At 41.2% G+C, this 21,018-nt stretch overlaps 1 protein-coding gene across 1 annotated transcript in view; it reads right to left on the reverse strand.

The window, feature by feature from the left end:
- The window catches only part of ANKFN1 (ankyrin repeat and fibronectin type III domain containing 1), a 178,829-nt gene extending 159,555 nt beyond the window's left edge, over window positions 1-19,274 (reverse strand). Inside the window, exons 1-2 of the mRNA XM_033961956.1 lie at window positions 19,095-19,274; window positions 9,611-9,821 (exon numbers count right to left, since the gene is read on the reverse strand). Of these exons, the coding sequence (XP_033817847.1) occupies window positions 9,611-9,821; window positions 19,095-19,274 (391 nt within the window). The remainder of the gene's footprint in view (window positions 1-9,610; window positions 9,822-19,094) is intronic.
- Window positions 19,275-21,018: the final 1,744 nt, after the last annotated feature.

The following is a 21,018-nucleotide window of genomic DNA, read 5'->3' on the forward strand; positions in this document are numbered from 1 at the left end:
GAACCCAGTGCCTCCCGCCCCTCATAAAGAGCCAAGGTATGTATCTGAGCCCTCCACTGCCAGAACGAAGGAGGGTCCGGAGAAACCCAGTGTTGCAGAATACACTTCAAGGGATCATTATGGGTTTCGCCTATAAATATCTGCTTCTAGGCGTGGCTTTCTCACTTACAAGCTTATTCACACACTCTTCATTCTTCATGCATGTCGGCGACGGTTTAAACTAAGTGAATGTCAGTTGACGATCATTGAATAAGTATCCACCGTTCTAGGATTTAAGGGTAAGTTAGATGTACATCTCCTTATGAGTGGCATGAAGTGACATGGGTAAGGGTAAGCTAGATGCACTTCTCTTTACGAGAAGCTTAGAGCGATATGGGGACCAAAACTATGCCAGGGTACATCTGGCGGGGCCTCCGCATGTGCGGATCACCGGACTTGATGGACCTAGGGTCTGTTCCGGAGATGGCGCTTCTTACAGATAAGTTACCGTAGTTATACAAAAGAAATGTTTAAAAGAATCAAAGAGAAGAGGATATGCATAAAAAAATTGAGCCGATAAGGATATATAGCGTCATATACACAAAGAGTAAAGTTTTAAGTTAAGAGTGCCACTTCTGATGTCTCTATAAACAAACCAAAACTGCAGATATGTACAATGATGTAGGCAAATTTTATTGTGACAACCAAAATATATATTAAAACCTTTTTACCAAACAGGGGACCCAACACGGTCCGTGTTTCGGACAACCTTCATCAGGGGTCCATGGTAAAAAAAGGGAAAAAAAATGTATGTCACAAAAAATGTTGGAAAATACAATAGAGACAAACGAGTGACTCTTGGCGTGACATATCATTTGTTTGTCTCTATTGTATTTTCCAACATTTTTTGTGACATACATTTTTTTTCCCTTTTTTTCCCATGGACCCCTGATGAAGGTTGCCCGAAACACGGACCGTGTTGGGTCCCCTGTTTGGTAAAAAGGTTTTAATATATATTTTGGTTGTCACAATAAAATTTGCCTACATCGTTGTACATATCTGCAGTTTTGGTTTGTTCCTGATTGGTTTCTTCACTGCAGACAAGGTTGGACTCCTCCTCTTCTTGTTTCTGTCACTAACCGATTAGCGCACGCTAAACGCTAATGCGTGCATATTAGTCTACGGATGCATTAGCGCCTTAGTAAAAGAGGGGGATAGTATGAATGGTTTGTGAGTTTTCAACGAAGCTATCTGTTACAGCTGCAGACTGTTATATTAAACTGTGACCTGGTTCGAAACAGTGTTTTGACTCCGACTCATGGCATTCAGGCGTGGGAACGACACTATTTTATAACTTTGCAAGCGGTTTTTTTTTTTTTGGAATGCCCCTTCCCCGTCCCTAACACCGCCTCCTTTTGAGTTGACATAAGAGGATTTAGGCACATGGGGTTATAGAATAGGACACGGGGAGATGCACGCACAAATTTTAAATCCTGCCAATTAACTGCAATCGTTGATTTTTAACATTAATTTATTGCAATTAATTGGCTCAAAAGCGAATTAATTTGCGTGTGGTTTGGAGATTTGTGTGCAAAATTTGGTGCCCAAATCCTGGCGCCATATATAGTATCTGGGGGTTGGTGCATTGCCACCCAATAAATAAATACATTTATTTATTTAAAATATTTCTAACCTGCTTAAACCTAAGCGGTTTACAAACTACAGACATAATTATCATAGAACATGCAGAACATACAAATACACAAAGCAAACTTATCTAAAATACAGTTGACTCCACCTAAGTGCGCATAGGTTAAGCGCACGCTTTGGTTATCTGCGTATACCACCACGGTCCCGTTTTTTTTTTTTACATTAAAGTCAATGGACGTATACTGCGGATATTTGCAGTTCAGATAAGCACACAATCCGCTTATGCGCACTGATGTCGTAGGTCCAACCTCTGTTCTTTCACGTTACATTCACTCCGGTTAAATGCGATCACGTTCTGACTGGGAATGGCTAGGCTTCATACTAGAGAATGACACGATGACAAAATTCATCAACATTCCCGTCCCCGCGGATAACCGTGGTAAACAATCTTCATGTCATTCTTTAAGGAAAGAGAGAAGAATCAGAGTATGAATGGCCACAACCACTGACCCGCAAGCTTTGCTTTGAAGAATGCTGGTGTAGAAGGACTGAGGTTAAAACAGACACTACAGAATGACAGTCTCTGGTATCCAGAGCAGATATTGTGATGTCATAATGCCTCATTCCACCAGTGCCTAAGAACCAATCACATCAGTGATGTCACAATGGCTTCATTATCCTTGGCTCACATAAGAATCAGAGTATGAATGGCCACAACCACTGACCCACAAGCTGTGCTTTGAAGAATGCTGGTGTAGAAGGACCGAGGTTGAAACAGACACTACAGAATGACAGTCTCTGGTATCCAGAGCAGATATTGTGATGTCATAATGCCTCATTCCACCAGTGCCTAAGAGCCAATCACATCAGTGATGTCACAATGGCTTCATTATCCTTGGCTCACATAAGAATCAGAGTATGAATGGCCACAACCACTGACCCACAAGCTTTGCTTTGAAGAATGCTGGTGCAGAAGGACTGAGGTTGAAATAGACACTAGAAAATGACATGGGATTATTTCCCGCGGTTATCCGCGGGGACAGGAACGGTGATGAATTTTGTCACCGTGTCATTCTCTACTTCACACAGCAGCTTAAGTGCTGGGACAGCTGGGAAAGTGAGTGCTCCGCTTCCACTCAAGCTGTAAGGCAGAGCTTCCCTGTACTTTAGGTTTCAGAAGCCCACGCGCCATATTTAAACTGAGCCGACATAACTACAGCCTCCCCCTCCCCTCCCCCCCACTCCTATTAAGCACACGTGGTGACCCGGTCTGAAGGGCATGCACTTAAACTGAGTCTACTGTACTCATAATTAACACCACAGCTTGTTCAGTTAAAAGCCTCCATAAACAAAGTTGTTATTGGTACTTTCTAATATTTTCAGCATGAGAGTTAAATTCTTTAGATGGAGCAGGCTAAAAACAGGTTTAACTCATGTTTTAGGGCTTCTTTTACGAACCAATGTTACGCTTTTATTATCGCCGGTCTCAGCGGTATTAACTCTGATGCTCATCGAATTCCTACGGGCATTGGAGCTAATGCCGCCTCGGCCGTTGATAAAAAAAAAAGCCTAACGCAGCTTCGCAAAAGGGGATGGGGGGGGGAGGGGGGCAGTGCAGAGGCCTCTTTGCATATGGAAATTCCTTTTTTTTTTTTTTTTTAATTTATTTATTTATAGTTTTCACATTAATTAACAAGCATATCATCTTGTACAGAAGTGTAATTAAGATAACATAGTATTGAAATTACCATCCAAAGAATAATTTCAAATTACTAATTATAATTATAATTATGAATTAAATTAAATTAAATAATTATATTAATTATATTAAATAATTTATTAAATTATATTAATAAACTAATTATTAATAATAAATAATAATATTATAATTATATATATAAATATATATAAATATATATAATATATATATAATACTATAATATTAATATATATAATATATAAAATAATATATTATAAATAATATAATTATAAATAATATATTATAATAAATAATAAATAATATATTATAATAAATAATAAATAATATATTAAATTATATTAATAATAATTATATTAAATTATAATTATAATTATTTCTCTACTTAATCACACACTAGTCCTCAATTTATTAGGATCCATGATTAGGAAATAGGAGTGATTGAACCATCTAATAATATAACAGCAAGCTCATTATCTGATGCTGAAACAGAGCTAAATTATTACTCGGACTTAGATATTATTCCATTTCAAGGCGTTATTGGAGAGGAAAGCCGTCACTGAGCGGTTCAAAAACACATATTTTAAAGTACGATACCTCATACACAGGGAAATTCCTATTATAGGATCATTTTACCATACTGCCGGGGAGTTTGTGCACTACTTAGGAAAGTCATGGAATTTACTGGTTCATAGGTAGAGCAAGAACGAAAAAGATTAGATTAAAGAAGACCTAATCAAATCTCCAAGATCTAAAGTTTCAGTCTGTTAGTGAATCATGAATGGGAGCTGGCAGCAATTTATTTCTTTCACTTTTTGTGTCCATGCTGAACAAAATCAGTGAAGGCCTTGATTTAGTGTTCAAAATTGATAATCCTGGGACAAACAAATGATGTAGAACACTACAAACAACATATGATGCACGATAGCGTCCAAACAGAGGAAAAAAAGGGTTCATAGACAACGGCGCGAAAGACAAAAGCGCGCGCCGACAATAGAGCGCAGCAGTGCGCCACCGCGCCGCTCTAAATTACAGTTTTTAGGGGCTCCGATGGGGGGGGTGTGTGTTGGGGAACCCCCCCAGTTTTACTTAATAGACATCACGCGGCGTTATGGGGGGTTTGGGGGGTTGTAACCCTCCACATTTTACTGTAAACTGAACTTTTTTCCTAAAAACAGGGAAAAAGTGAAGTTTTCAGTAAAATGTGGGGGGTTACAACAACCCACACCCCCCACAACGCCCCCACAACGCGGCGCGATCTCTATTAAGTAAAGTGGGGGTTCCCCCCACACCCCCCCCGTCGGAGCGCTAAAAACAGTAATTTAGAGTGGCGCGGCAGCGTGCGCTGCGCTCAATTGACTGGGCGCGCCTTTGTCTCGGCACGCTTTTGACCTGACACCGGAAAAAAGACCTCATAGAACCCCCGGAGTACCCTAATTTTAGAAAATTGTTAAAGACTCAACTCTTTGATAGGCTGGTATCTTAATGCATTCGGCTTCATTTTTTCAATCAAGTTCCTTATATTCATCTTGATGTATTTTATCTGTTCTATGTATTACTTCTTTCCCTGCCATGCTGGTACTTTTCTGCATTATATTGTAAAGTCTTTCTGTCTTTATCTGTTTTTAAGTCCATTATTCTAATTTGTATTTTATCTGTATCCCTTGTATTAGCTCACCTTTTTGTAAACCGCCTAGAACTTTTTTGATATGGCGGTAAATTATTATTATTCATTGATATTCTGTATGGAATGTTGCTACTCTCTGGGATTCCGGAATCTTGCTATTCTTTGACATTCTGTATGGAATGTTGCTACTCTTTGGGATTCTAGAATCTTGTTACTCTCTGGGATTCCGGAATCTTGATAGGCTGGTATCTTAATGCATTCTGCTTCATTTTTTCAATCAAGTTCCTTATATTCATCTTGATGTATTTTATCTGTTCTATGTATTACTTCTTTCCCTGCCATGCTGGTATTTTCTGCATTATATTGTAAAGTCTTTCTGTCTTTATCTGTTTTTAAGTCCATTATTCTAATTTGTATTTTTATCTGTATCCCTTGTATTAGCTCACCTTTTTGTAAACGCCTAGAACTTTTTTGATATGGCGGTAAATTATTATTATTCATTGATATTCTGTATGGAATGTTGCTACTCTCTGGGATTCCGGAATCTTGCTATTCTTTGACATTCTGTATGGAATGTTGCTACTCTTTGGGATTCTAGAATCTTGTTACTCTCTGGGATTCCGGAATCTTGATAGGCTGGTATCTTAATGCATTCTGCTTCATTTATTTCAATCAAGTTCCTTATATTCATCTTGATGTATTTTATCTGTTCTATGTATTACTTCTTTCCCTGCCATGCTGGTATTTTCTGCATTATATTGTAAAGTCTTTCTGTCTTTATCTGTTTTTAAGTCCATTGTTCTAATTTGTATTTTATCTGTATCCCTTGTATTAGCTCACCTTTTTGTGAACGCCTAGAACTTTTTTGATATGGCGGTAATTATTATTATTCTTTTGATATTCTGTATGGAATGTTGCTACTCTCTGGGATTCCGGAATCTTGCTATTCTTTGAGATTCTGTGTGGAATGTTGCTACTCTTTGAGATTCTAGAATCTTGTTACTCTCTGGGATTCCGGAATCTTGATAGGCTGGTATTTTAATGCATTCTGCTTCATTTTTTTCAATCAAGTTCCTTATATTCATCTTGATGTATTTTATCTGTTCTATGTATTACTTCTTTCCCTGCCATGCTGGTATTTTCTGCATTATATTGTAAAGTCTTTCTGTCTTTATCTGTTTTTAAGTCCATTATTCTAATTTGTATTTTTATCTGTATCCCTTGTATTAGCTCACCTTTTTGTGAACTGCCTAGAACTTTTTTGATATGGCGGTAAATTATTATTATTCTTTGATATTCTGTATGGAATGTTGCTACTCTCTGGGATTCCGGAATCTTGCTATTCTTTGACATTCTGTATGGAATGTTGCTACTCTTTGGGATTCTAGAATCTTGTTACTCTTTGGGATTCTGGAATCTTGCTATTCTTTGAGATTCTGTGTGGAATGTTGCTACTCTTTGAGATTCTAGAATCTTGTTACTCTCTGGGATTCTGGAATCTTGCTATTCTTTGAGATTCTGTGTGGAATGTTGCTACTCTTTGAGATTCTAGAATCTTGTTACTCTCTGGGATTCCGGAATCTTGATAGGCTGGTATCTTAATGCATTCTGCTTCATTTTTTCAATCAAGTTCCTTATATTCATCTTGATGTATTTTATCTGTTCTATGTATTACTTCTTTCCCTGCCATGCTGGTATTTTCTGCATTATATTGTAAAGTCTTTCTGTCTTTATCTGTTTTTAAGTCCATTATTCTAATTTGTATTTTATCTGTATCCCTTGTATTAGCTCACCTTTTTGTGAACTGCCTAGAACTTTTTTGATATGGCGGTAAATTATTATTATTCTTTGATATTCTGTATGGAATGTTGCTACTCTCTGGGAGTCCAGAATCTTGCTATTCTTTGACATTCTGTATGGAATGTTGCTACTCTTTGGGATTCTAGAATCTTGTTACTCTCTGGGATTCTGGAATCTTGCTATTCTTTGAGATTCTGTGTGGAATGTTGCTACTCTTTGAGATTTTAGAATCTTGTTACTCTCTGGGATTCCGGAATCTTGATAGGCTGGTATCTTAATGCATTCTGCTTCATTTTTTTCAATCAAGTTCCTTATATTCATCTTGATGTATTTTATCTGTTCTATGTATTACTTCTTTCCCTAATAATTAATAAATATATGAAAATACGTGTTTGTAAAAACCAGTTATTAGCAGGGAAACATCCAGGCCAATGTATACCAAAAACAAAGCTGACAACACATAAACCAAAAATTGAAACGGAGAGAAAATAACCTCAATTGAGGGAGGTTGGGACTACACAAGTGCCCAGCCCTCCACACATCATCACGGGTTTATAAAACACTCCGCAAACATATATATGAGAGTCACTTCTTCACTCGTTTTCATACATACAAAATCATATTTAGGTCACCTTTTTTTCAAAGTCTTTTTTATGTATATGTGTCAGTATATAGCAATACAGGCCAGAATCCCAACTTAACTCAATTAGTTTAGCAAGGGCTACAGCTTAATTAAATTAGTGTAAGAGCTCTGGATACGAAAAAAATACACTCATCTGGAAAAAGGAGATTTTCACAAAGGCTTCCAACTCATAATACCGACAGAAAAGACTTTCGGTTTCGCCCAGCAAGGGCTACTTCAGGGGAAAAAAAGCCATCTTCTACTGTTTCCATGCTTCTTACAACTTGTTGGTAGTGAAGCCGACTCCTCTCCGGAAGGTACTGGGACTGTGAGACGCGCCCGGCTCGAACAAAAAACCGATAATAAAACACACAACGTGGGGCAGAAAAAGACCACCCCATATTAATTAAATAGATTAAAGTAATTAGCTCAAGCACGTTGTGTGTTTTATTATCGACCCACAAACTCAGCGTTGGGCTGCTCCACCTGGAAGTGGCAGTGACTTTTAGAGTATTAAGTTTTCTTCTCACGGATTTTGCATATTTTATTGTGGACACTTATCCAAATTTGGACTTCATTAGGGATATTTAGTTTAAGTTTTTGTTTTCTTCATACCATTATCAGAACTCGGATATTGATTTGGACTTTTGCGTGGACTTCGTCCATTTGGGTGATTTTTTGGTTGATTCACAATTTTGGTTTTGAGTTTTTTAATTTTGTTTATTTTTCAGATTTTTGTGTGTGTTCTTCCGGAAGGGCTTTTTCTTTAACTTCCTTTACAATTTTAAATCTTCTCCTCCTGGCACTTCTCCTGTAGTGTTCATGCACTTGATTGTTTCATCGGCTTTTCTATCACATTGTATGAAGGTATGATGATGTACGGGGCAGGATTTATTTAGATTTCGGTCTAAGTGTTACTCACTCAATAATACCTGCCTGGAGCCATTGGTTATCATGAGGGTTTACACAGGCCCATACCGATTAGTGCCTTTTGGATTTTTGAACTTACTTTTTTTCCTTATTTAAGGATTAGCTGTTGGTGCATTTTTCACGCCATTGTAGATTCAGTTTTGGAGATTATATATTATAGTACCAATTACTTCTTTCCCTGCCATGCCGGTATTTTCTACTTTCTGTCTTTATCTGTTTTTAAGTCCATTATTCTAATTTGTATTTTATCTGGATCCCATGTATTAGCTCACCTGGTGAACCCGCCTAGAACTTTTTCGGTATGGCGGTATATAAGAATAAAATTATTATTATTATTACACCCCAAATCAGTTTCTTTCCATTGACGGAACTCCGAGGGTTCTTTGAGGTCTTTTTCCCTCTGGACGCAGTCGTGCATCATATGTTGTTTCTAGTGTTCTACAACACTTTTTATGCCCATGGTTGATTAAAAACATGTGTAAGTTGAATGTGCTTTTATTGTATTACTGGTGTTTAAGCCCGTTACATTAACAGGTGCTAGAATATATGTCTGTCTGTCTTTCTTTCTGTGTCTCCCCCTGCCCCTGTCTCTTTCTTCCTTTCTTTCTGTCTGTCTCCTTCCCGCTGTCTATCTTTCTATCTCTCTCCCTCCCGCTGTCTGTCTTTCTTTCTGTCTGTCTCTCTCCCTGGTCCCCTCTGTCTGTCTATCTTTCTTTCTGTCTGTCTGTCTGTCTCTCTGGCCCCTTTGTCTGTCTTTCTTTCTGTCTCTCTCCCTGCCCGCTGTCTTTCGTTCTTGTGCGCTGCCTGTCTGTCTCTCTCCGTGGCCTCCTGCCTGCCTTTCTTTGATCACGGATCAAGCAGGTAGGAGTACACATGCGCGCTTAGGGTTTTATTATTAGTGATTTGCATTTTTTTAAAACTCTTTTATGGGTGACTAATGTTTTTTTGTTTTTTTTTAAATATTATACAGCTTCAAATAAGGTCACAGCACCTCTTGGCCACCTCTGCCCACCTTAATTCTTTATTTAATTTCACTACCAAAACATTTAAACTGCTTAATTTGGAAAATGGGGAAATCAGCCATTTTCCAGCTGTGGCATAATTGGCCTTAGTGTGCAGGAAAGACCCGCGTCAGGGCCGTGCTGAGGCTACTTTTGCTGCGGCTTTAGTAAAAGGGCCTTCTAATTTCCAAACATACGAGTCTTCTGGATCCATTCAACTTAGAAACTGAAACCTTCATGACAGCCTCAAAGGAATGAAAAGATCTTGTTTTTCTTACACTTACAGTGAGGACTTTCCTTTGCTCCAGTCCTTAGAAGGATCCTGGCAATGGGGGCGTTATTTGTCATGATGGCAATGTCCAGCGGTGTCAGGCCTTCGCTGTTGGGTGTGTTTAGATCCAGTTCATCGGCAGTGTACTGATAGAGAAGAACCTGAACGGCATCAAAATCCTGCTGCTCCACAGCCTCAAACAGAGCTTCATTGCACTGGAAGTTCTAGATGACACAAGAAAGAAGAACATGCACCATATGAATTGCAGAGTCCAGCTGACATCCGTTACCTTTTCTGCAGGTGAGTTACCCTAGGGCAGGGCTGGCCAAGTCCAGTCCTCGAGATCTACTGGAAGGCCAGGTTTTCAGGATATCCACAATGAATATGCATGAGACAGATTTGCCTGCACTGCCTTCTTGGTATGCAAATCTCTCTGTCATGCATATTCATTGTGGATATCCTGAAAACCTGGCCTGCCAGTAGATCTCGAGGACCGGACTTGGGCAGCCCTGCCCTAGGGTTACCCGTTGTCCAGATTTGCCCGGACATGTCCTCCTTTTGAGGACATGTCCCAGGGTCTGGACGGCTTTTCAAAACCTGGCCCTTTATCCAGGTTTTGAGAAGCTTCCAATGTCGGGACAGCATCTGCGAAGACACGGATGCAATGCGATGACATCATGCGTACATGCATGACATCATCACGGCACATCCGCACATGCGTGGATGCCGTTCCAATCCACGAACAGGTTAAGGGGGGTGGAGGCTGGGGGCGGGACAGGGTAGAACTGGGCGGGCCTGGGGGCGTGGCCATGAGTCCGGATTTTCTTTCAGGAAAATCTGGTAACCCTAGAGTTACCCATTGCCTACTGTTAATAGGAGTGGGGGAGTGGCCTCATCACCATGAGGTTCTGAGTTTGATCCCAGCCTGTTCCTTGTGACTCTGAGCAAGTCACTTAACCCTCTATTGCCCACAGTTAGATTGTGAGCCTGCCAGAACAGATAGGGAAAATACTTAAGAGTTCCTGATTACTATTCAATGTATTTTAAATTGCTTTGGGTGAATCTCCTCATGAAAGGGCAATAAATAAGAAATAGCACCAATTCTTTGTATGACATGGAAACTAGGGATGGGCTGTCTTTTGCAATAACACGGGAAACATCAATGACATAGTCCATGATGCTGCATGTCATTAGCGACATTTTCAATCTGGACTCTCCATTCATTGGCTGGTTTTTCGAGAGCACACTTTGACTCACAGCTGGTTCCTAAGGAAGGGGGGGGTGGGGGGTTGTCCCTAGAAACGGAGCCCCGTTGGACGGGTTCATTTCAAGCTGGTTCCCCTGCACTCCGGATTTTTACGGAGAAGCTAAGTACTTTTCTATTATCTTCAACTTGCTCGTTACTGAGCCGGCCCGGCTGATTTTGTACGCCACTTGACCCCCGGATGGGGGACAGAGACAATCGAACCAATTCACTGTATGATTTGTGATTATTGATTATCGTTGCACTTCTCACTTTTAGCACATTTTGTGCACTAGTTACAATTTATATGGGCAGCCCAGGGATGTTTCACAGACGATACCTTTCTGGGTGTATGACTGTGACAGCTGGTGCATTAGGGACGTGTTCCCACTGCAAGCTGCGAGACTGAGGGCTTCCCATTCTCGCCTAAATAATTTGTGGTAGGCTGTTTTGGTTCGGTTGCCTCTGCCCTTCACCCTGTTTCTGGGTCAGGGGAGACTTGTTGTTTTTGTTCAATTCGTAGTACTCCCCTCTCTGGGCTTTTGTATTGTTCATTGCATGTCATTAGTGACCAGATTGCGCTGGATTCAGTACATGGCACTCAAAACGTGATGCACAAGAAGTCCGCACGGAGCGCTATCGTATAACCTAAGCACTTAATGGAATAGCACTTAGGACCAGATTCTGTAAATGAGGCCTACATCTGCTGGCGCCTAGAAAAAAAGGCGGCAGACATGTGTCAAGCGCGCTTCGATGCCGTTTACAGAATTGTGCCGATCAAAAACGTAGGCACCGGTAATGTAAGGCAGGGTGTTACGGGCCTGCATTGCAAGACTCTAAGGTCTTTTGAGAATCATGCTCAGCAGCACCTATCTCTGTCTTCAACCCCCTAATATGCCCACTTAGGCATTAGACATCACTGGGCACCATGCAATAGATGCCTATTGGCTAATTTTTTTTTTTTTTTTTTTCAATTATGAGCTTGACAGTAGCATAGTAAGGGTAGGAGGCGCCCAGGGCGGTGGCCCCCCTGCACCCATCCGTGCCCTCCTCGTTGTGCCCCCACTCCTCCCGCGCTCCCTGCACCTCTCCACCCCACCCACTCCACACTTGCAGTCTCTCTTCCTCCCCCTCCGTATCTCTTAATCTTCACCAGTGCAACTGTTTTTTCTCCAGAATGCTCCTCATGCCAGCTTTGGATTTCCCTCTGACATCACTTCCTGGCCCCTGGCCCCGGAAGTGAATCAGAAGGGAACCAGGCTGGTGCGAGCAACAGGCAGGAGAAGTTGTTTGCGCTAGCGAAGATCTACAGAGATATGGGGGTGAGGCGGAGGGATGGCGTGAGCGTGGGATGGTATGGAAGGGCGGGACGGGGTGTGGCGAAGAGGTTCTGGCACCTCCACCAACACGGCGCCCGAGGGCCCCACCATCCCCCTTACTACGCCACTGTATTAAGGTGGTTTGGGCAACTAAGAAAAGCGGCTAAATCAACACCTAACAATGCCTCGTATAGAATCTGGCCCTGAGAGCTGATTTCCATGCCAAACTTTGGGAGCAAGGATTTAAACCAACTGAAACTGGTGTACATCCTGGCATATAGGTGAGGCGCAGATTCTCGGTACTTAGGAATACTGTGTGCATCTTTCGTGAATGCCCTGCCCCTCCCATTGCCATGTCATGTATAGCAAAAAAAATGGGGTACCAAGATTGTAAAATTAAACTTTTTTGATAATAAATTTCAAATCAAGTTTTAATTGTTGTGATATCCAATAAACTATTGTCATCAGTTCCTAGCATCAATTTTTACGATACGTCTCTATTGGTATTCTTCCTATTTCCTCTTTGAAAAATTAAGCCCGTAGGGGGCATATCATAACTATACAGACGTCAGTCTTTGGAACCTCTTAAGATGTATTTATCATTTCAAGTTTCCATCTTGTATTTTTAATTTATAATTCTTGAACTCATTTTTTGATAAATAATACCCATAAATATCATTTCTAAAAGATTCCTGTGAATCATGCAACAAAGAACCTTCTAATCATAAGAGGTTCCGAAGACTGACGTCTGTATAGTTATGATATGCCCCCTACGGGCTTAATTTTTCAAAGAGGAAATAGGAAGAATACCAATAGAGACGCATCATAAAAATTGATGCTAGGAACTGATGACAACAGTTTATTGGTTATCACAACAATTAAAACTTGATTAGAAATTTATTATCAAAAAAGTTTAATTTTACCATCTTGGTACCCCATTTTATTTTTGCTAAAATGATTTGAAATACGGGGTTGATGTCTTAAGGCTTTATTCTGTAGTACCTCCCATTGCCAAGGCCTCTTTTGAGTCGCACGCTAAAAATTTTGCACGCAGATCTTTATGGAACAGCACTTAGGGCAGGATTCACTAAAGTCACATAATCTAATCTAATCTAATCCTTAGGTTTGTAGACAGCATCTTCTCCACGTTCGTAGAGCTCGGCACGGTTTACAGGAGATGTAATAGGAAGGAGCAACAATAAAGGGTTAGAGGTCAAAGTATGAAGAATATTTAGAGGACTAGGGATGCCGGATATGAAGAGATTTTGAGGACTTGGGATACCAAAGTTGGGGAGAGGCTTACATTTTTGAGAAGAGCCAGGTTTTCAGATGTTTGCGGAAAGCTTGGAGAGAGCTCAGGTTCCGAAGAGGGGATGGAAGGTTGTTCCAGAGCTCAGTGATTTTGAAAGGGAGGGAGGTCCCTAGCTTTCCTGAATGGGAAGTGCTTTTTAGCGAGGGAAAGGAAAGTTTTAATTTGTGGAAGGGTCTGGTGGTATTAGGGTTCGTGTCCTATCCATTTCCGAGTCATTGTAGCTGATCGATTCAGTAAAGCTTGTCCATACAAATGACCCAATCGTAAACACGCTGCTATTAGCGCTGAAGCATCGATCGACGCACGTGCGCACTGGATCCTTGTTGGCTTTGAAGCTCATAACGCATGCGCCAGCTCTATTGGACTTCACTGCGTAGAAATGGGGCGTGTAGCCTCCGAGCGCCATCCATTTCACTCCGGAAAAGTACTGTTAAGTTGCTAGAAGGCGCAACAGTTAACAGCTGTTTAATGCGCTGGGATCAAGCGCTGTTATATACAGCCTAAGAATCCCATACACATGCACGCGACAATCTAGCTGGGGGAGGGATATTTGATTTAGGAATTTTTTTTTTATTATTTGGCATTGATATTTGAAATGTACAATGCGCAAGGAGTGCACGGGGTTAATCCGTGATTTTCTCGCCATGCGCATTACAAATCCGAGATTCACTCCCGTGCTCGCTATGCGCATTCCCCAAAAAATTTTAAAAATATTTCTAACGCTTATGTACATGAAAGTTTACATATATTTAAAAGTTTAGATATATTTTGGATTTTTGGAGGGGAAGATATATATTTTTAATGGGGTTCTTAACATGCACTTGTCAGAAATAGCCGGCGAGGATGTAATCGACTGGTCCTCAACAGTCATAACTTTTTGGACAGGAAAGGCCAGTCGGTTTGGACAAAATGGTTTCATGAATCGACGCGTTAAGAAATTGACATGCCTTTTTACTCATTTGCATGTGCAGATTGGATTGGGTGTGGATGGGGTCTGGAGGAAGGTTAGTGAATCGAGCCGGAGTCGGAAAGTGAGCGCAAACTGAGTGGTACACGATCGGTTTGCTTAGCGAATCTAGCCCTTAGCGAGATGTGCACAGAAATCCAAACTATTGCCAAGTAACGCCAATTATTGGTACTAATGGGCTCGTTAGCTCCTGTTCAGAAGGGAAAGGGTCCAGGGCAATTGAGTTATGCATGCATCTCAGAAGAGCAGGCAATTTTGTGCTTTTACGGAATCTGGGCTTTTATGTTTCTTTCATTTGCCAATAAGCGTGCACTCTTTTCCCAACAGTGCACACATTTGAACCATTGCACATCCATCCACTATCGGGAAAAGAATGCACCCTGTTTCCAAAATAGTGCGCCCTCCTTGCAACCACTTTAAAAAGGCATTTGATTTAGCTTCGCTATAGATCAACTGATTCTTGGTAACACAAGTGCTTTTAAGGTTGTCTTCCTTAATCCTACCACCACTTGTTAATTTCCCTCTCGTTTTCCTTCCCTACAAATATTATAAACCTTCCCCTTCCCTGTCAATCCCAATTAATTAAGTAATGCGCCTACATCAGTTAAGCGTACTTTATAGAATGGGGGGACAATGTGTGCCAAGGTTATATTCTTTATAGGACACTCCATACAGAGTGCCTTTTACAAACATTAGCTTAATGCATATCATAGTGATGTCTAATTATGGGTGCCGTTTATTAACTTGAGCCCAAAATGTAATGCCTGCCATGTTTGATTTTAAACATCAGACAGCACAAGTTAAATTTTCATCAGGCTTCTATGGGCAGCCAATGCAACCTCTTTAACAGTGGCGTTGCATTGTCAAACTTTTTGGCAGCGTCTGTAATCATGTATGTGCTGTCTTGGAACGTCCTACATAGAAACGTGATGTCAGATAAAGGCCAAATGGCCCATCCAGTCTGCCCATCCGCAGTAACCATTATCTCTTCCTCTCTCTAAGAGATCCCACGTGCCTATTCCACGCCTTCTTGAATTCAGACACAGTCTCTGTCTCCACCACTTCTTCCAGGTGACTGTTCCACTCATCTACCACCCTTTCTGTAAAAAAGGTTTTCCTCAGATTACTCCTGAGCCTATCACCTCTTAACTTCATCCTATGCCCTCTCATTCCAGAGCCTCCTTTCAAATGAAAGAGATTCGACTCGTGTAATAAAATATAAGCTTGAACTATTAATATAACATATCTTTATTCTTCTATACCGCCAACAATCAAACGACTTCTAGGCGATTTACACAGAAGAGAAGCTGCTCAATCAGCGAAGTGCAAAATATTAGTAGTAAAAGTACATATTACCTGGAGTATAGACAGTACAAGATTTTTGTTATAAGTAAAACTTCAGTTAAGAAATGAATTTATCAAATAGTATAGTCTTAATCTCTTTTTGAAATGCGCCATAAGACTGCATGGTTCCACTAATATAATTACCCAACCTGGACTATTGTTTACTTGCTTGAAATGCTAGTATCCTATCCAAAAAAGACCTGTATCTACAGCCAGTGATCTTTGGATAGGCAAATAAATTGCAATTCCTGGTTATTCTTGTAGGGCTGTATAGCACGAAATAAGATAAAAGATAGGCAGGGGTTCAAAATAATTTGCCGGTATTATGTTTTCAGGTCGACTTCCTGGGTCACCAGGCCACTCAGTGGTATAAATTAATATCTGGATTTTTGAATAAGAAACCAAAAACTGGTCTGCGTGAAATTTGGAGCATTGAGATCAAGCATCAAATTACTGCGTTTCAATGGCCATGAATTTGGTCTTGGAGGATGAGACGTACAATGTCTACATCTATGAGACAAACATGGTTTTTCCTATTACATAGAGTATTTTGGACCCCAGTTCATTTGCATAGAGTAGACAGTTCTAAATCTAGTAGATGTTGGCATTGTCATCTGGAAGTTGGGACGTTAGATCATTTACTATATTATTGTCCTTTGATACTAAAATTCTGGAGATCGATTTGGGATCAGGTTAATAATTTATTAGAAAATCCAGTGGCACTATCGTATGATACCATTTTATTTGGAACATCTATGAGGGCAAAAAGTCAAATTTTGCCAAAAAATAACAAGCTTTTGTTTATAATGGAGGGAGTTGCCATGCAGCTTATTTTAAAGAATTGGAAAAATTGGGATAGATTAAATTATTCATTTTGGTGGGAATCCCTATGTTGTATCTTTAAAATGGAAAAGTTTATGGCCATTCAGAAGGGTTATTATTAAAAATTTATGGAAGTTTGGTAACCATTAACTAAATATTGTAAAGATTGATTTATTTGTATAAATTGGGGAAAACATGCACATCCGGGGAGGGGGGAGGGGGATATGTTTTGGCATTTGTTAAGAAATATAGAAGGGTTGATTACAAGTATTTTATGAGGTGTTTGTAAATTGAAAAGTGAGTGGGAGAAAATAAGTCTTGTCTTTATTCTATTAAGTATATTGTGCGATAATGATATTAATTTATATAAATGCATCATCTTTTGTGCACAATTGAAGTTTTAAAAATGAATAAAGAATATTAAAAAAAAAAAAAAGATAGGTAGAGGTCAATCCCCAAACCAACTTAAAGCAAATACAAGAGAACTTAAATATTACTCGTGCTTCCACTGGCCGCCAGTGCAGCGTTCGGTAATATGGACTGACACGGAAAGCAATTATAGCGTGTAAACACTTTCTTTCGTTTCTCCCAGAGATTGTTTATGGGAGAAAAGATATGGATTTTCCCTGATGTTACTAAGTCCACTCAAGAGAGGAGAAAGCTATTCCTGAGTACGAGGGAGGAGACAATAAAAATGGGAGCTACCTTTTTTACTTACCCGCTCTTGCGGCTTGCGCGTGGCAACAGCCCCGAAGCCCTTTATATCTCTACTAGTGTTTAAGCCCGTTACATTAACGGGTGCTAGAATATATGGCTGGCTGTCTTTCTTTCTTTCTTTATGTCTCTCTCCCTGCTCCTGTCTCTTTCTTCCTTTCTTTCTGTCTCTCTCCCTCCTGCAATTTTTCTCTCTCTCTCCCTGGCACCCTTTGTCTGTCTGTCTCTCTCTGGTCCCCTGTCTGTCTTTATTTCTGTCTGTCTCTCTCCCTAGCCTCCTTGTCTGTCTGTATTTCTTTCTGTCTCTCCCCCCCCACCACCACTTTCCTTTGCAGAAGCAGCAGTGATATTTCCCTTCCCCTCCAGATCCCTGTGAAGTAGTAGCAGCATTTTCTCCCACCCCCCATTCCCTTCTCTCCCCCCCCCACTTTCCTTTGCAGAAGCAGCAGTGATATTTCCCTTCCCCTCCAGATCCCTCTGAAGTAGTAGCAGCATTTTCCCCCCCACCCCACCCCATTCCCTTCTCTCCCCCCCCACCACTTTCCTTTGCAGAAGCAGCAGCGGTATTTCCCTACCCTCCAGGTCCCTGCTAAAGCAGTAGAATTATTTCCCCCACCCCCTATTCCCTTCTCTTACCGTGAGGTGCCCTGCTCCGTTCGGCCCCTACCCCTTCCCTTCCCGTATGCTGGCCTGCTGCAGGCTGAAGGTTTTTTTACGGCGGCTCTTCTCACGATCCCCGTGGTGGCTGATCCTCATGTTCAAAGTGGCCTGCTGAGGTTCGCGGCCGGCTGTAACGAACCTCGCAGGCCGCTCTCCAACTCGGTAGCATGTTCCCTCTGACGCGATCGCGTCAGAGGGAACGTGCTACCATGTGGAGAGCGGCCTGCGAGGTTCGTTACAGCCGGCCGCGAACCTCAGCAGGCCGCTTTGAACAGGAGCGGTAGCGGTTGTTGCGGGAAGGGGGGAAGTCGGCGACGTGCTGTGAACAGGAGTGGCAGCGGCGGCAGGACCATGAGCCTTCCTCCCGCCATCCGCCGCCAGCGCCGCTCCTGTCGCCCGATGCACCTAACTGGCGCATACGCCTCAAGCCGCGGCCACGGACGGACACAGGACACAGCGGTGGCTGCTGACGGCCAAGGTAGGCTGGGAAGAAGGCTGGGGACTCACGCATGCGCACTCATGCGACCACGGAACTACAGATCATGGAAGCATACAAATAAGAGTGCGCATGCGCGAGTTAGCCTTTTATTATATAGGATGGGCTTCAAGCCGTTACCGTGCGGCTTTGTAGAAGAGGGGGTTAGTTATCTCTGCCGGTGTATGATTAAACATGCTGGAACGAAATATGTTTATTTTGTGCCGGAGCAACTTTGTAGTTTTCTGGATGCATAAAAAATTAACTCATATACGAAAGGGCTGTTATAAGGAATTTGAACCGGATAAAATCACGTTAAGCCTTTTACTTTAAATTTTAAAAAAAGTATCATTAGAGACCTCCTTATCTCTTTATATTCTTGCTCCTCAAGGCATTATGGTGGTCTAAGAAAGAGTGAATATTTAGTTTCTTTATTATATTGCATAATTTATTTTACTTGATTTTGTCTTTTTGTTGGTTCAATTATTATTATGCAATATATGTCTTTTTTCCTTTATTGGATCTCTGATTTTCTGTAACAAGAGGATTCTTGTGTTTGTATTTGGAAATTCATAAATAAATTAATTAAAAAAAATAAAAAATTCTAATTGAGCTTCCCTTGTTCGATAGACGCTACTTACCAGAGAAGTCTTTCTACAGCGGTCAGGCCTTGCTCTGAAATACGCTTCATCGAAGGATGAATGGCTGCCTTTCAGCTTTTCTGAGAGGTTGCGGTACAGGCGTTTGGCTGCATTTGGGGAAGAAGGTGCACTTGTCTTCTTGGTCTGAGACAGTTGCAAACTCTGCATCTGTTGGGTCATCTTCACATGAATGCTCCTCGCTAAAAAAAAAAATGATAATATATTTAGAAATTAGTGTTGTTTGAATCCTTGGGTTGATCATAGGTTGGCATAGGGGACGGCAGCCTGAACATTTCATGCTCTGTAGTTTTCTGTGTGGTTTACAGGAATGTGTGTGTGTGTGGGGGGGGGGGTTGAGGCGGGGCATGTTGACTTATTTTTGTTATAAGAGCAATGTTGTAGAGCGCACGGTCTTTCAGAAAGTGCGTGCAAAGGTGCATTGTTTATGTGCGATGGTTTGAACATGCTCGCACTACTGGGAAGGAGGGCACCCTCTTGCCCAAAACAGTAGGACCTCTTTGTGAAGAGTGTTCACTCTTTCAGAATAGTGCAGCTTTTAACGAGTCATAAAAAAATCAAAAGATGTCACATCTTTTCCTGTTATTTTTATTTCAAATTGACATGCAACAGCGTGTCATTAACATTTTCCGTGTCGCTTCAAATGAATGCATATCCCTAAAAATGATCAGGCCAGTATTTAGCTGGCAGCGGTCAGTGTTTTTTAAATGCTGGCCTTTGCTGGTTAAATTAGCCTAATATCCAGGCACTGGCATTGAATAACTGGGTCTGACTATGTTGCACCTGGCTTCCAAAAGCATATATGTCTTCCAATCCCCCACTGACTTCTGACCTCCTGAACCCCCTTGCTCACATCAGATCTCCTCCCCTGCTCATATCAGACCCCCTCTGATTCCTTCCTGCTCACATCGACCCCCTCCCCAGAACTACCTGCGCACATCAGACCACCTTCTACTCCCCTGCTTACATCATACTCCCCTCATCCCTGTAGTCCTATGAGGTAACTCGGGCAAGAGCAGTTCCCACTCACTCTTGACCCTTAGTGGTTCCATGCAGAAACTGTAGAAGATGGCCACCATGAACTGTAGCAGTTGTACTGTGAGACTACCACTAGGGCTCATAGTGGCTATTTTCTCTATGAATGGAAATTGCTCTTGCCTGGACTACCCCACCAGACAGCCAAGGATGACAAAGTAAGATATGGGGTGGGGGAATTACAAGTAGATGAATGTGTGAGGTTTTGGATGGGGGTTGTGATGGGAGTTTGTATGTGTGTGAGGAGTTTGATGTAAACAGGATGGGTTCTGATCTAATCTAAGCCTTATATTTATATACCGTATCATCTCCTGAAGTAAGGGCTCGACTCGGTCTACATAAGACTTCAATAAACAGGGAAATCAGTTTAACTAACGTGAATTACTAAACAAAAAACAATTAACACGCCTTAGTACCATTTCCCAAAAACTGTTAAAATAGCATTGTTTTCATCAATTTACGAAAAATCTGGCGAGAGAAACGTGTTCTAATATAACTAGGAATTTAATTCCAAATCGTCGTAAACCTATACAAAAAGGAGCGAGAGATATTACCAACAAGCTTTATCTCTCTCACTGAAGGAAATGAAAGTTTGTATTTCTTAGAATTCCTTGAAACAACAGACCAAAAATAATTCCATGTTAGAGGGACTATGTGAGTGAGGAAATGTGAGGGCAGTATGAGTGGGGCTGATATGAGCAAGGGGACAGGTTTGGAAGGGGGTGGGTCAAACCATGTTGGGGATGACCTGGAGAGAGAGGAGCACATCCACATATTTGAACTCTACCTGGAAGGTACATTAGGTAGAGTGTGATAGGGAAAATGCTTGAGTACCTGATTGTAAACCGCTTAGATAACTTTGATAGGCAGT

The sequence above is a fragment of the Geotrypetes seraphini genome, chromosome 10 (assembly GCF_902459505.1).
Source record: "Geotrypetes seraphini chromosome 10, aGeoSer1.1, whole genome shotgun sequence".
Taxonomy (NCBI): domain Eukaryota; kingdom Metazoa; phylum Chordata; class Amphibia; order Gymnophiona; family Dermophiidae; genus Geotrypetes; species Geotrypetes seraphini.